We start from the raw sequence: 13268 nt of genomic DNA, 5'->3' as shown, positions 1-13268 counted from the left end.
GTTTAAAATAGCCTCATTTAGTTGCTGATTCTTCCCTGTATTTCTGTTTTAAACCCTGTACTGTTTCCTCTGGTTTGTTTTCCTCCTTGGAAGTGGCCCAGGAGTTTAGGTCCCCTGGGCCTGGACACCCCGTGGAAGCAGACTTGCAGGGATCCAGCACCGTCCACATACTGTCACAGTTGCTGCGACTCCGGCAGTGTTGCTGTCATCTTTCTCTGCTGAAGTCGGTAAGAAGAGCCCTAGCATGGTACCCCAGAGGGCCTGCAGGAGAAGTCCATTGCAGTCTCCTGTGACTGCAGGATCCAGTTGGCCGGATCAAGGAAAATGGGGTTTTGGGGTGTTTTTGTTTTTTGGTGGGGCAGAAAAGAGGAGGCTTGTTTATTTTACTTTATTTTATATCAATCTTTATTGCTCTTGATAATTCCCATGGTATTGAGAACAGCTTTTATTGTTTGTTTTGGTTTGGTTTAAATAAGCTTTATTTTAGAACGTAAAGTGGCGTTTTGTTAAAAAGGAAACCTTTTTTTTTTTTTTTTCCTGCTGAGGAGGACTCCCTCTGAGCTTACATGTGTTGCCAATCTTCCTCTGTTTTGTATGTGGGTCGCCACTACAGCATGGCCACTGCCAAGTGGTGTAGGTTTGCTCCTGGGAACTGAACCTGGGCTGCCGAAGTGGAGCGCACCAAACTTGAGTGCTAGGCCATGAGGCCAGCCCCTAAAAGGAAACCATTTATGAATACTTAGATATTTCAGGATGTAATAAAGCTAATTTAGTTATTAGTTTTTTCTGCCTTTAGGCAGTATTGGGGTTTTTAAGTCTAGTTATGAAAACTCAAGTATTTATACAGTTGGAAAAGTTGCCTTTACATTGGACAGAGGCAAATCCATAATTAAGAGGAGTATGTTATTCTTTGGAGGAACTATAGTACTGTATTTTGATTATCAATAGCTTAATTAACTACACTGTTCCAGCTGGAGAAAATAGAATGATCATGTAATCTGTCTGGCAAGTCTCTAAAAAGTTCCATCATTTCATTTATCTTTAATTGCCGAAAAACCTTGTGAGATTACATTTTAATCAGAATTTCTCTGAGGAGACACTGATGATAAATGACAGGACATTTGCTCTGTGAAGTGTTAAACAGGCAGCTCTTCATTGGCAAGTACTATGGCTTGCTGCCTCCACTGCCCCCTGCTCCTGTCCCCTCCGGTATTCTGCGCAGGCCCTGGATCCGGCGGAACTGAAGAGTGAAGGCCTGGTCCTCTCCCTGGAGGAGCAGCTCAGTGCTTTGACCCTGTCTGAACTCCGTGACTCAGAGCCGTCTTCCACTGTTTCCCTTAATGGTGAATGCTTCCAGGTGGAGCTCTTTGAAGACACGCGCGAGAGCACCAAGGTACTTTTGTCCCATCTATTCTAGTAGAAAGACTTGGATTCCTCGCCTGTTTTCCTGTGTGAGAGCGCCACGTTTCTCCGACTGGTACAGCCATTTGGTGGCAGAGCTAGAACTATTAGATTTTAGCTGGTCAGATTCTCCTTCCAATCATAAATTATGATTTTATTTCACAAATAAAACTAGAGTCTTATTACATAGTAGTGGGCTTTCAGAGAGGGATTTGGGCTGGCCCCTGCATCAAGGCAGATTTTCTGTTGTGGATGACTAGGAAAGGAGCCTATCAGGTTTACACTAGCAACAGGGCCTAAGTGAGTAAGCAGTTTGCTTCAGGAAAGCTTTAAAGGAAAATAGTGAAGGCTGACCCTGGAGACTGTGTAGTGCATCTGAGTGCCAGTGCTTTGATTTGTCGAAAGGCTTCTATCAGTGAGTATTGTTTCCTACACAGCCTCTATCTTCATTAGTCATTCTGTTCTATTTTCATTAAAGCTTTTTAAGGCTGAAGAGTTCTATTAGAGGAAGGCACAGTTACGCTGTAACTTGAGTCCTGCCTTTTGTTGGCTGGCTTGGAATGTGCTCCGTTAGCTTGCACACCCTGAAAGTGGGGCTTGTTTCCCTCTCTGCTGCTGTCTTAAGCTGCCCTTCCTAGCCTCAACCTCTCTTCAAAGGCTTTTTAAAAAAAATGTAACTAGAAAGGAGGTCACTGCCAGGGGAATGATGTTACTTAGGAATTACTTTTAATTAAAATTTTAAAATATTTACCTAGGTTTTTACCACTAATAACTGAGAGAAGAGCACCATATGCGGCCAAACTTCATGTCTTAGCACCTTTGGAGTTAGCTAGTGGGTTAAAACTTATATTCCTAATAATTTATGTTCCTTTCCTAATACTCAGGTAATATTTATGCACAAGGCTTCTTGATGTAAGCCCATTAGTAGGAGTTCAGACCATTTAAGGTTGTTTCATGTAGGGAAGGAAATTTTCTTTGGTAGCACAAACCTAAACTCAGGCACAGTGTTACTGGAATTTGACCCCAGCTCATGGACCATGAATCCTGCTCTCCCACTGCAGTTTTCTCAAAATACCTATCACCAGCTTTTTCATGTGACAATCAGAGCACTTTCCATAACCTCAAGTTGCCAAGACACCAGGCACTTCACATACCTGCTTATTTTCTTCCTACTAATTCAAAATGGTACAGTCCTGTGACTTCCTGCCCAGACATCAGCATGTTTGTTTAGATTGGAAAGCAGCCTCACTTGTGGGGGCCTCTCCAGGTTACCACTGTAACAACAGTGTAGAATGGAAGAGCTGAGGGCACCTCAGAGTTCATCTGGCTCAGCCCTTTTTTTTTTTTTTTTTACTGATGAGGAATCTGAGCTCTTAATTGGGAGTTCCAAAGTGGTACAGCCATGTGATGGCAGAGTAAGAACTTTCTTCATCTCCTAATTCATGGTCCAATTTTCTTTCTCCTCCACCATTCTGGGGATGAACTCTGGGGCCCTTGGAGGCTTTTAGAAGGTCATACACATTAGCGGTCTGGAAGAATGAACCCAGCTGCTCTCCAAAGTCATGGCTGTGTGTTCTTACTGACTGCTCCCATGTGGACTTGAATGTGCCCTGAGGGGTTTTGATAAATACCCAGAGAGCTTGTTTGGAAGCTGTAGCAAGTGTTCCTCAGTCTGGACAGGTCCTCTTCTTCAACAACAGTTAGAGCAGGCATTAAACTGGGTAAAACTCTTTCACTTTCTCCTTCCGCAGATGTTAGGATAGTACCTTCTCTGGTCCAGCAATGTGCTAGGTGCTAGGGGTACAGAAATGAACCAGAAATATGCTGGCTCGGCCTCCTTGGAGCATCTCAAGTCATGAGAACAAGAGATGATTAATAAGCAATTAATATATAGTATGAAAAAGACCATAGTAATAGAAATAAAAGGTACTAGAGTAGCACATAGGCACTGGGCACCTGACCCATACTTTGGAGGTTGGGGAGGACCTCCAAGAAGAAGTGACATTAAGCTGACACGTTAGGGTGTTCTAGGCAGAGGGAACAGAATGGACAAAGATGAGACAAAGCATGGCTTAGTGGAGGAAGAATTTTGGTATGACTGGAGTGTCGTTTGAGGAGGGCATAGTGAGAGATGAGGCTGGAAACGTAAGTAGAGGCCAGAGCAGCAAGGATCTGGTGGGTTGTTGTAAGGAGCCTGAGCGTTATCCTAGTGGGAAGCCACTGCAGGGGCTTCAGCCAGGGGAGGTGAGTGACAAACTGATATTTTAGAAATAGGCCTCAGGCTGCAGAGAGGAGAGTGGATTAGAGAGAAGTAAGACCAGAAGCAGAGAGGCCATCCGGGTGACCGCTTCAGTGATTCAGGGGAGAGAAAATGGAGAAAAGTGAATTTGCTTAAACCTACGTATGTTAATGTAACCTTTTCCCAGATTTCGTCTCTATTGGCAGAATTGGAGGTAATCCGAAGAAATTCAGGGTCCCAAAAGAGGTAAGTGTGTTATTTCATTATCCAGATATTGCTTGTAATTAAGAAAATTTGTTATTGCCAATAGTTAGTCTTAGCTTTTTATTTCAAGGACCTTGTCATGCTCAGAAGAACGTACTGAGGTTATAGTACAAATTCCCTATGATTTCTAATGAAAATATTTGTGGCACTGATTGAAAAGGAAATCCCTGGAGGATCAGAGTAAGCTAAGCATCTGAAGAAATGTTTCAAAGTCAAGAAGCATCTAAAGAAGAGCGAGAGAGTAAGAGATGCAAGAGGGAGAGAGGAGAGTGACCAGACAGGGAGCCCCTGCAGGCTGGGAATGTTCTTGAGCTGGGTACGTGGGGACAGGGAGGCCCATCTGTTATTTGTTACACGTTACATGTGTGTTATCACCTGCATTTGTATATTTGAAATATTTTGATCTAAAAACTTAAAACTCTAATTAAAACATAGCATGGGGGGAATAGAGAAGCCCTAGCAGCTTGTCATTCTGATTGGCAAAGGGAGGGTGGCCTGTATGCCTTTTCTGCAGGACCACAGATCTCTGGATGAGCGCCAGGCCCCTTAATGATAGGAGGCCGCAGTCGTTACATTAGTTTAGCCACCACTCTATTCTGACCACGTTTAGCACAAGTTGTAGACTGAATCTAGAAATAACTGGAAGCATTATAATGTTGTAACGTGACCTCAGTGTGTGCCTTTTCCCCTTACATAGCAGGAGGCCTTTCCTCATCCACATTTGATAATTGAATCTTGAGAATAACAGGGGTGTTAAAGCTCTGCAGATGAGTTTGTTTAATCTATCTGAAGGGGTGGTTTTTTCTTCATCCTTCCTTCCAGCGTCATTGTCTCTCAGTGGACCAGCATGCTGAAAGTTGTAGCGTTGCACCTTAAGAAGCATGGACTGACTTATGCCACCATTGATGGCTCTGTCAACCCCAAACAGAGAATGGACTTGGTAGAGGCATTTAACAGCTCCAGGGGCCCTCAGGTACAAGCTGGTCACAGAGCTATGTAATTAAGAGCAAATTGTTCTCAGTTATACAGAGAAAATTCTAACATAGCACCTCAGTTTAAAAATATTCATAGCCTTGATCCCTCCAGGTGCTTTTAATTTATTAGACATTTATTGGGGTACATAGCAAAGTGTGCAAATACTCTAAAGAGAATAAAATATGAGAGCTAACAGGAGAGTAAGAGCAGAACTGGTCAGGATCACGAGAATCTTGGTGGAGGAGGCAAGCCTGGAAGGATAGGTGGGATTTTGCTATGAGGAAGTATGGAGGGAAGTGGAAGAACAAGCCATCTGATTACAGATGGTAAGAATTTGGAGAGCATTAGTTGAATGACAGGCAGGAGAATCATAGCCATGGTGGGGGGACTGATGACATAGACAGAATCTGGTTAATGGAAAGTTTATTGAGCCGACCACCCCCAGTGCTCTAAATTGTAGTATTCGTGTATTTTGGCAGGCACACAATTAATGTTTTGAGATTGACTCACAAAAAAAAGTGAAGTGAGAATTTTCTCAAAGGTGAGGCATGGGAGATAGTATCTCAGAGTTTTAAAACAATGCATTTAGGATGGCAGAAAGAAATTTGATAGGAGCATATTGCTTATTTGTACTGATATTGGGCTTGAACCTGAGACAGAGGAGAGATGTATTATGAGACCAAATCCGTATAAAGTTAATTTGTGTGCTTCCTTTTGAAGGTTATGCTAATCTCTCTCTTGGCTGGAGGTGTTGGTCTAAACCTAAGTGGAGGAAACCATCTTTTTCTTCTGGATATGCACTGGTAACGATTCTGGATTTTTCTTGAGTTGTCCCAGCATAGCAGGGAGACCAGTGGGCTAGAGGAACAGTAGGGCCTGACTTCTTATGACAAATGTGGTCTTGTTGTATCATGGAGATGCCTCTGTGCATACATGTGTATAAATACAGATCAAAACAGGGTGTAGGGCTAGTTGAGGGCTCTGAATTCCTGAGCAAGCAGGGCTTCAAGTGACTACTTAAAATAGTCCATTCACTTCATTGTTAATCGCACATCTGTTGCTATGGAAACTGGGAGCAGGGTCTTTTCCTCAAGGCTAAAAGCTACATTGCTCAGTTTTACCTCTTCAAAATACCATATTTCAGACATATTTGTTTACATCCAAGGAAATCTCAACCCCGGAGAAGAGGGAGAAATGTTACTCCAAGAGGAAAAGGGAAGGGAATTTTCTAATTGTGTTAGACATACACTGAACACAGAGCCCTGGGCCTCGCTACATGTAGCCTCAACACCAGGAGCATAGCAGACTTTTTCCTGGACACGAGATGGATGAGTTAGTAGGTTGCCAGGAGAAAGCGTCATAATTAGTCCCAGTTTTTCGTTTTCCAGTTGTGCCAGTCAGGGTTGCTGCACCGGGCAGTGTTGCTGGCGATTGTCATTTGTCTGATTCTCCAGGCAGCCCAGATGGGCACAAACAGGCCCACCTGTTATTATCTTCGGGGAGAATGTGTTTAGGTCTTACTCGGGACTCCCCTATACATGTGAGTGAGGAAAGCAGACTGGGAATTATGCTGTTTTCTGAAATGGAGAAACGTTATTCAGGATTTTAAAGAGGTAAGATGAGAAACTAATTTGGAGTTGATAATGAGAATCTATAAAGAAGGAAACCAATTAAATCTTCTTAGTTGTGTCGGGGGAAGAGAGAGAATCTCCCTCTGCCCTTTTCCTTAAGGTTCTTATGGCTGGCCAAATAATTAACAAGACAGGTTAGCAGGAGAAAATAATACCAAGTTTAATAACATGTATACATGGGAGAAAGCAGGGACGCTGCGTTTCTCAACACAATAGCAGAAATTCTCATCTTAAATACCATGTTCAGCCAATGACAAAGGAGGATTTTGGGGGTGGGGGAGTCAGTTCCAGGAGATTACCACTAAAGCACAGTAAACAAGGGTAAGGTTATTATGCAGCTTTAAGGCCTCAACTTCCACGTTGATAAGCCTCTAGAAATGAGGCCATCCCCCTCTCTTCTCAAAACAGAGAGGGAGATACCTTTATAAATGGAGATTTCCCTTATAAATGTAAGTGATTGTCTGGCAACTCCTAGCAGGGCCATCTAGAGAATGTGGCCAGAGAGACAGAACTTCTGATAAGAGGGGCTTGTTGGTGCCTTTTCTATTGTAATCTCTATCCTACATTATCTTTATAGCCATCATGATAGATCTGTTCCAGGAAGGAGCCACCATGTCAAATTTTTTAGGCAGTGAGTGGGGGAGGTCAAATGTCCCTCAGAGAAAACAATCAAGGTAAAGAGATAGATTTCAGGGTGGCCAAATCTTGATCTCCCACAGTTGAATCCTAGAGTATTAAAGGTGAAAAAGGTATTCGAGATCATTAGCCAATCCACATATTTCCAGGTAGCAATCTGAAGCCTAGAGGGTTAAGGTTACATGACTTACCCAAGGTTATCCAGCTGGTTAGTAACCGGATTTGAGCATTGGTTTCACCTCTGTTACTTACAGTCGTCAACTGATGATAGTGCTAAGAGAGACTATTAGCAATCTGACCCCAGTTCCTCATTAGAGAGCAGGAAGATATCTGGGACTTTGAGTCCCATGTAGCCCTTCTTTTTTTTTTTAAATATTTATTTATTTAGTGTGTGTGTGTGAGGAAGAGCAGCCCTGAACTAACATCCATGCCAGTCCTCCTCATTTTGCCGAGGAAGAGTGGCCCTGGGCTAACATCCGTGCCCATCTTCCTCCCCTTCATATGGGACGCCGCCACAGCATGGCCTGACAAGTGGTGCGTCGGTGCATGCCTGGGATCCGAACCCCGGTCACCAGCAGCAGAGCGCGTGCACTTAACCACTATGCCACGGGGCCGGTCCCCCACGTAGCCCTTCTGAGACCAATATAGCCTAAGACAGAGATCTACAAACTTTCTCTTTAAATATTTTAGGCCAGATAGTAAATATTTTAGGCTTTGCAGGCTACATAGGTCTCTGTTGCATATTCTTTGTTGTGAGTTTTTGCTTTTTTACAAACCTTTAAAAATGTCACAACCATTTTTAGCTTAAGAGCCGTACAAAAACAGGCTGCAGGCTGGATTTGCCCACCCTGGTCTAGGATGTCAGTACCTTTGAGCTTTACATGTCTTCTAACAGGAATCCATCACTTGAAGATCAAGCTTGTGACCGAATTTACCGAGTCGGGCAGCAGAAAGATGTTGTTATACACAAGTAAGTAAAGGTCTCCCAGGACCAAGTTCTGCTTTTGTGAAAGGCAGTGTTTTAATAGAATGTAAAATATTTGGTGATCACTATATTAGTGATGCTCCTGGGGCACATCCTCTTTGGTACTCACTGTCAGGACGGGAACACAAGCAATTTGGGGGTAACCTTGGAATTGGTCCCTGCAAAAGAAGAAAAGCTTGTGTATAATGGTGAGCTTTGTCTCAGTCAAGGCAGCCCATGAAAGGACCCTCCTTTCTCCCTCTTTTTATTTTTTGCTTTTAACTTTTGTTTTGACATAATTTCAGATATATAGAAAATAATGTAAGAATTCTTGGAAGACTAATACTCAAAAGTTCGTGGTTGCCAGAATAATACCAAAAAATTCCCATATCCTCTGTGTGTGTGTGTGTGTGTGTGTGTGTAAACTTGTTTCTGGACCATATGAGAGTAAGTTGTAGACGTGATGCACGTTTACCCCTAACTACTAAAATATGCATTTCCTAAAAATGATATTCTCTTACATAACCACAATAAAATTATCAAAATCAGGATGTCAACATAGATACAATACTATTACCTAATCTATGGACCTTGTTCAATTTTGCCACTTGTCCCAATGATGTCCTTCACAGCAAAAGAAAATCCTAGATCCTGAGTAGCTTTCAGTTGTTGTGACTCTTTTGTCTCCTTTAATCTGGAGCAATACCTCAGTCTATCCTTGTGTTTTATGACATTGACGTTTTTGAAGAGCACAAGCCAGTTATTTTGTAGAATGTCCCTTTATTCGGGACCCCCCTCTCTTTAAAAACAACAAAACCTGCCTTAATGCTATACTCCACTAGCCATGGGCCTCTTTTTCTCCTTCCTTTTCAGGGCCAAGTTTCCTGAAGAATTAGAAGTCACTGTCTGTCTTTACTTGCTTACCTCTCACTCATTCCTCAACCTTTGCAAACTGGCTTTCACCCCTATTGTTCCACTGAAACTGCTCTTGTTAAGGGGCACCAATGAATTCCAAAATTTGTCAGATACAGTGATTATGTTAGTTTTCCTGTCTTGAGCTCTTTTCTCAGCTCACTCTGTATGTATCTCCCTTGATAATCCTGTCTACTCCAGTAAGTCCAAAATCTATATCTTCAGTTCCAAGGTCTCCTAGACTTCAGACCTAGATATCCAGATCCCTGCTAAATATCTGAATCTGAGTGTCCACATACTCACCCATTATTTATTCCCTCATGCATTCATCTCATTCAACTCAAAACTAACACCTATTGAGGACTCACTATGCAGCAATTACTATTACATGTTCCAGGGACTCAGAATGTCACAAACTGAAATTGTTTCTTCCTACCACTTCATATCTATTTATTCTTTTGTATTCCTTGTCTTTGTGAATAGTATCACTGTTTATCTAATCATAGAGCCAGAAACTAGTTTCTGCCTTCTTTCCCACTTTTCACATAGCAAGTCCATTAATTTTATTTTCTAAATGTTTCCTATAACCATCCCTTCCTTCCCATCTCCAGTGCCACTTCCCTCTTTCAAATCTAAATTTCTTAGCATGACCTACAAAGCCACTCATGATCTGGCCCCCTGCCAGCCTCTTGAGCTTCTGCCATTGTGGTACAACATGGTGGAGTCCTTTTGACTTTTGCCCTGGCCAGACTGGCTGACTTGAGCTTCCTCCAACATACCATGTTCTAAAACTCAGCCATAGTTTTACACACATTCCCATTCCCCAGATGCCCTCCCCACTGTTCCATCTGGCATTCCCTTGCTCATCCTACAAGACACGTTAAGAGTTAACTCTTCAATGGAGCCTTCCCTGAATACTCCAGACAGATTTCCTTCTACTCCTTTTGCACACTGGACATGTTTCCATTATAGCACTTTCCAGGTCCTATTATTATTAACATTGTTTATTTTCATGTCTTTCTCTTGTGTTCTCTTTGAGATCAAGATTATTAATCTCTCCATCCCCACACCTAGCATAGTACATGGCATATAGTGAATGCTTAATCAATACAATGAGTGAATGAATGCAGCATTTCCAGTTTGCAAAACCTGCATTAGCCAAGAAATGAGACACTCTGTACTTAAACTAGCACAATATACATACCAGAAACTTCATAAACTTTAAGGCCTTCTGACCTTATCAAGGTGGAGCTTTTTGGGTGAAAGCTGGATCTACAGTTTTTTGGATAGGGATATTTTTTGCTTATTTTGGCATTTATCAATTATCTTAGCTTCAGAAAGAAATAAAAAGTCAATTTAAGTCACGTCATTTTAAATGGACATATATCTAGTGAAGGTTGTTTGAATCTCCTAAACACAAAGTTCTTAACCAAACCTAAGAAAACTTAAATAAAAGAACAAATCTCATTTAAAAACTAATACATACATGGAAGTTTGAATATGTTATTAGATATTCTGCGTTGGGTTTTTGATTGTTTGCTTGTCTGTTTTTTAGATTTATTTGTGAGGAAACAGTGGAAGAGAAGATCTTGCAGCTCCAAGAAAAAAAGAAAGATTTGGCCAAGCAGGTTCTATCAGGATCTGGAAAATCTGTCACCAAGCTCACCTTGGCTGACCTCAAAGTCCTTTTTGGCATCTAACTTCCTGTTTATAGGGCTCAGAATACTGCCATTGTTGGTTTGTGTTAGGATCTGGTGATAACAACCTAGCCATAGTCCTTTGCTCTCTCCTTGGCATTCCATTTCACCATCGGGCCTTATGCCCTCCTCAGAATGAGACATAATCTTGTCCCGAGAATTGAGGATCAGTTATCATGTTAACCAGTTGGTTAAGCAATCATGTTAATCAACTTATTTAATGTGTGACATAGAAACCAAAAATTACTTCAGATAAAAGAAAATGCAAAATTTATATAATGTTATAAACCAGTGTTACCTCAAGAAAAAAAAAAAGAAAATGGTTTAGAGTTAGATAATTTTGGAAAATAGTTCTGGGAGAGTTGTACATAAGCTTCAGTAAAAGCTCAAAAAGCCCTCTGTTGCTTTCTCTTCTCAGCTAATGGGGGACCCAGTGTTGTTACCTTTTCTAATACAGGCCCCATCCCGTCTCTTCATTTCTCCTGCCAATGAGGCTGCTCCTATAACCATCTCTTTATGGGCCGAGCAGAGAGTGGACCCTTATGGCCATTCCTCTGCCGTTGTCTCAGTCCAGGCAGTTCTTCCTCTCAGGGTAAGATCAAGGAGGTGCTTGGTACATAAACAGATGTTTATTTAGTAGTTGTATCATTGTATCATTCAGTATTTTGTATCGCATCATTTAGTGTTATTATATCATTTAGTATTGCTATCATATTATATAGTATTTGTATCATGTAATTTAATATCTGTATTATTTTTACGGTATTTGTATTTTTACAAAATTACAGTATTTGTAGCATTTAGTATCATTGTTTTCTTTAGTACTGTTGTTATCATTTAGTATTTGTATTATCATTGGTATAGTCCAATAAATACGTGTTTGACAATGTAGCAGAGGTAATGCTCTGTGTTCACTAAGCCGCATTTCCTTTTCCTCCTGGGCACCCAGAGAGACTACATTTCCATCTTCACTGCAGTTACGTGGGTCCGTATTACTGAGTTCTAGTCAATGGAGTGAGGAGAGAAGTGATGTAAGTCATTTCTTATCTGCCTTCTAAAACTTTGTGAATGATTCTTCGTGCTGTTTTTTCCCTCATCAGCCCACTAGATGCAAAGGAACTGATGGAAGACTACAAGGCCCGAGAGAATTGTGAAGCCACTAGATCAGGGATTCTTAACCTCTTTTTTGGCGATGGATACTTTTGGTAGACTAGTAAGCCTCAGTTCCTGAATGACTGTGGAGCAAAGCCTTCCCCGTATGTACCTCCCTTCCCACCCCAGCTCGCCCACATTGGACGATGACATGATCAGGAAATAATTTCTTTTTAAGCCACTGAGATTTTGGGGTTATGTAGCAGTTAGTACCCTGACTAATACATACTCTTGAGACTTTTATACTTTGGGAAACGATTCAGATTTCCTTCTTCCCATTAGCAGCAATTTCTAAAACACTTATTCTGCTAATTTCCACTAGAAAGAATTGTAGTTCTTCCTAGATAGAATTATTGCCCTTCTTTGAGTTGGGATTAGGAAATGAAAGACTAGTTAACCCAGTCACAGTATGGACTGAGGCACTGGAGCCTGTTTAACCAAAGGTGCCCCTAAGAACAAGGTCTAAAGGCCTACAAAGGTAAACACAGTATGGCCTGATGGGGAGAGTTCTGGTGTAGAACTTAGACTTAACTAGTTCCAGGTTCACCTTAGCTGGGAATGTAACCTTGAAAAAAGTCATTAACTTCTCTATACCTTGGTTTCCACATGTATAAGGTGGGCATTGTTTTCAGAACTCAGCAGCTACCGTGAGCTCCCTGATAAAATCAGGAACTCAAGGATGTAAGATTACCCCTCGGGAGTTATGTTATAAGATCAATACACAAGGGCAAAGATAGTGTCACCTGAGAAGCAGTGGCTCCCAGGCCAGCAAGAATGTACAAACCCTGCCTCTGCCATTTGCTGATTGTCTGATATTAGGCTAGTTACAGATTCCCTGGGCATCTCAGTTCTTCTGTAAGATGTGTGGATTAGATATACCTCATGCTCTACTGGGAATTTAGTAGCAAATTTACATACTGTAACCTGTTTGACTAGACAGATTGATCACGTCAGTCAGAAGGTGCGGTAGATGCACGGCGTCAGTGTCTGTTCCGAGCACTGTTTAGGAAAAAGGCAGTGTTAACTTTAAGTTCAAGTATTCTTGCTTTTGGTTTGGAGATGTATGCAGGGATTATAACCTACAATCATCGATATTTGGAGCCCCTTGGCAAATGTAATCTACAGTACGATTCCTTCCAGTGTCTTAAACAGTTTCTCTAGTGTTCATTGTTCTGATTCTAAGCTAGCAGAGCCACCTAATTATGTCTTGGATAGGTGACATTATCTAACACTATAACAGTGAGACACTGTGGATGTGAGGTGGAGGCAGAAGTTGGAACCACTCTCCTAATGGGATGGAATATACCAAACCTGCATCCTTAAATCCTAGCCCTGGGGTAGAGATTTCTCATAAATTAATAAGGTAGCATTCTGGTGTCCATCTCAGGCTCATGTTC

At 41.7% G+C, this 13268-nt stretch overlaps 1 protein-coding gene across 5 annotated transcripts in view; it reads left to right on the top strand.

Moving 5' to 3' along the window:
• The window catches only part of TTF2 (transcription termination factor 2), a 42379-nt gene extending 30769 nt beyond the window's left edge, over nucleotides 1-11610 (top strand). For 3 of the 5 annotated variants that reach the window (XM_087444839.1, XM_087444835.1, XM_087444828.1), the window contains 7 exons: nucleotides 94-227; nucleotides 1223-1393; nucleotides 3828-3886; nucleotides 4727-4877; nucleotides 5600-5682; nucleotides 8042-8116; nucleotides 10578-11610. In XM_087444839.1, the coding sequence (XP_087300965.1) occupies nucleotides 94-227; nucleotides 1223-1393; nucleotides 3828-3886; nucleotides 4727-4877; nucleotides 5600-5682; nucleotides 8042-8116; nucleotides 10578-10722 (818 nt within the window). In that variant the 3' untranslated portion in view covers nucleotides 10723-11610. Of the gene's footprint in view, nucleotides 1-93; nucleotides 228-1222; nucleotides 1394-3827; nucleotides 3887-4064; nucleotides 4221-4726; nucleotides 4878-5599; nucleotides 5683-8041; nucleotides 8117-10577 lie in introns of those variants that run through there. The other 2 variants (XR_015555486.1, XR_015555485.1) reach the window with 2 other exon arrangements.
• The last annotated feature ends 1658 nt before the right edge of the window (nucleotides 11611-13268 follow it).

Source organism: Ceratotherium simum, chromosome 2, assembly GCF_057802395.1.
Source record: "Ceratotherium simum simum isolate JZ-2026a chromosome 2, ASM5780239v1, whole genome shotgun sequence".
NCBI lineage: Eukaryota > Metazoa > Chordata > Mammalia > Perissodactyla > Rhinocerotidae > Ceratotherium > Ceratotherium simum.
The sequence above is the reverse complement of the archived record's forward strand: the minus strand, read 5'-3'. Positions and strand labels throughout refer to the sequence as shown.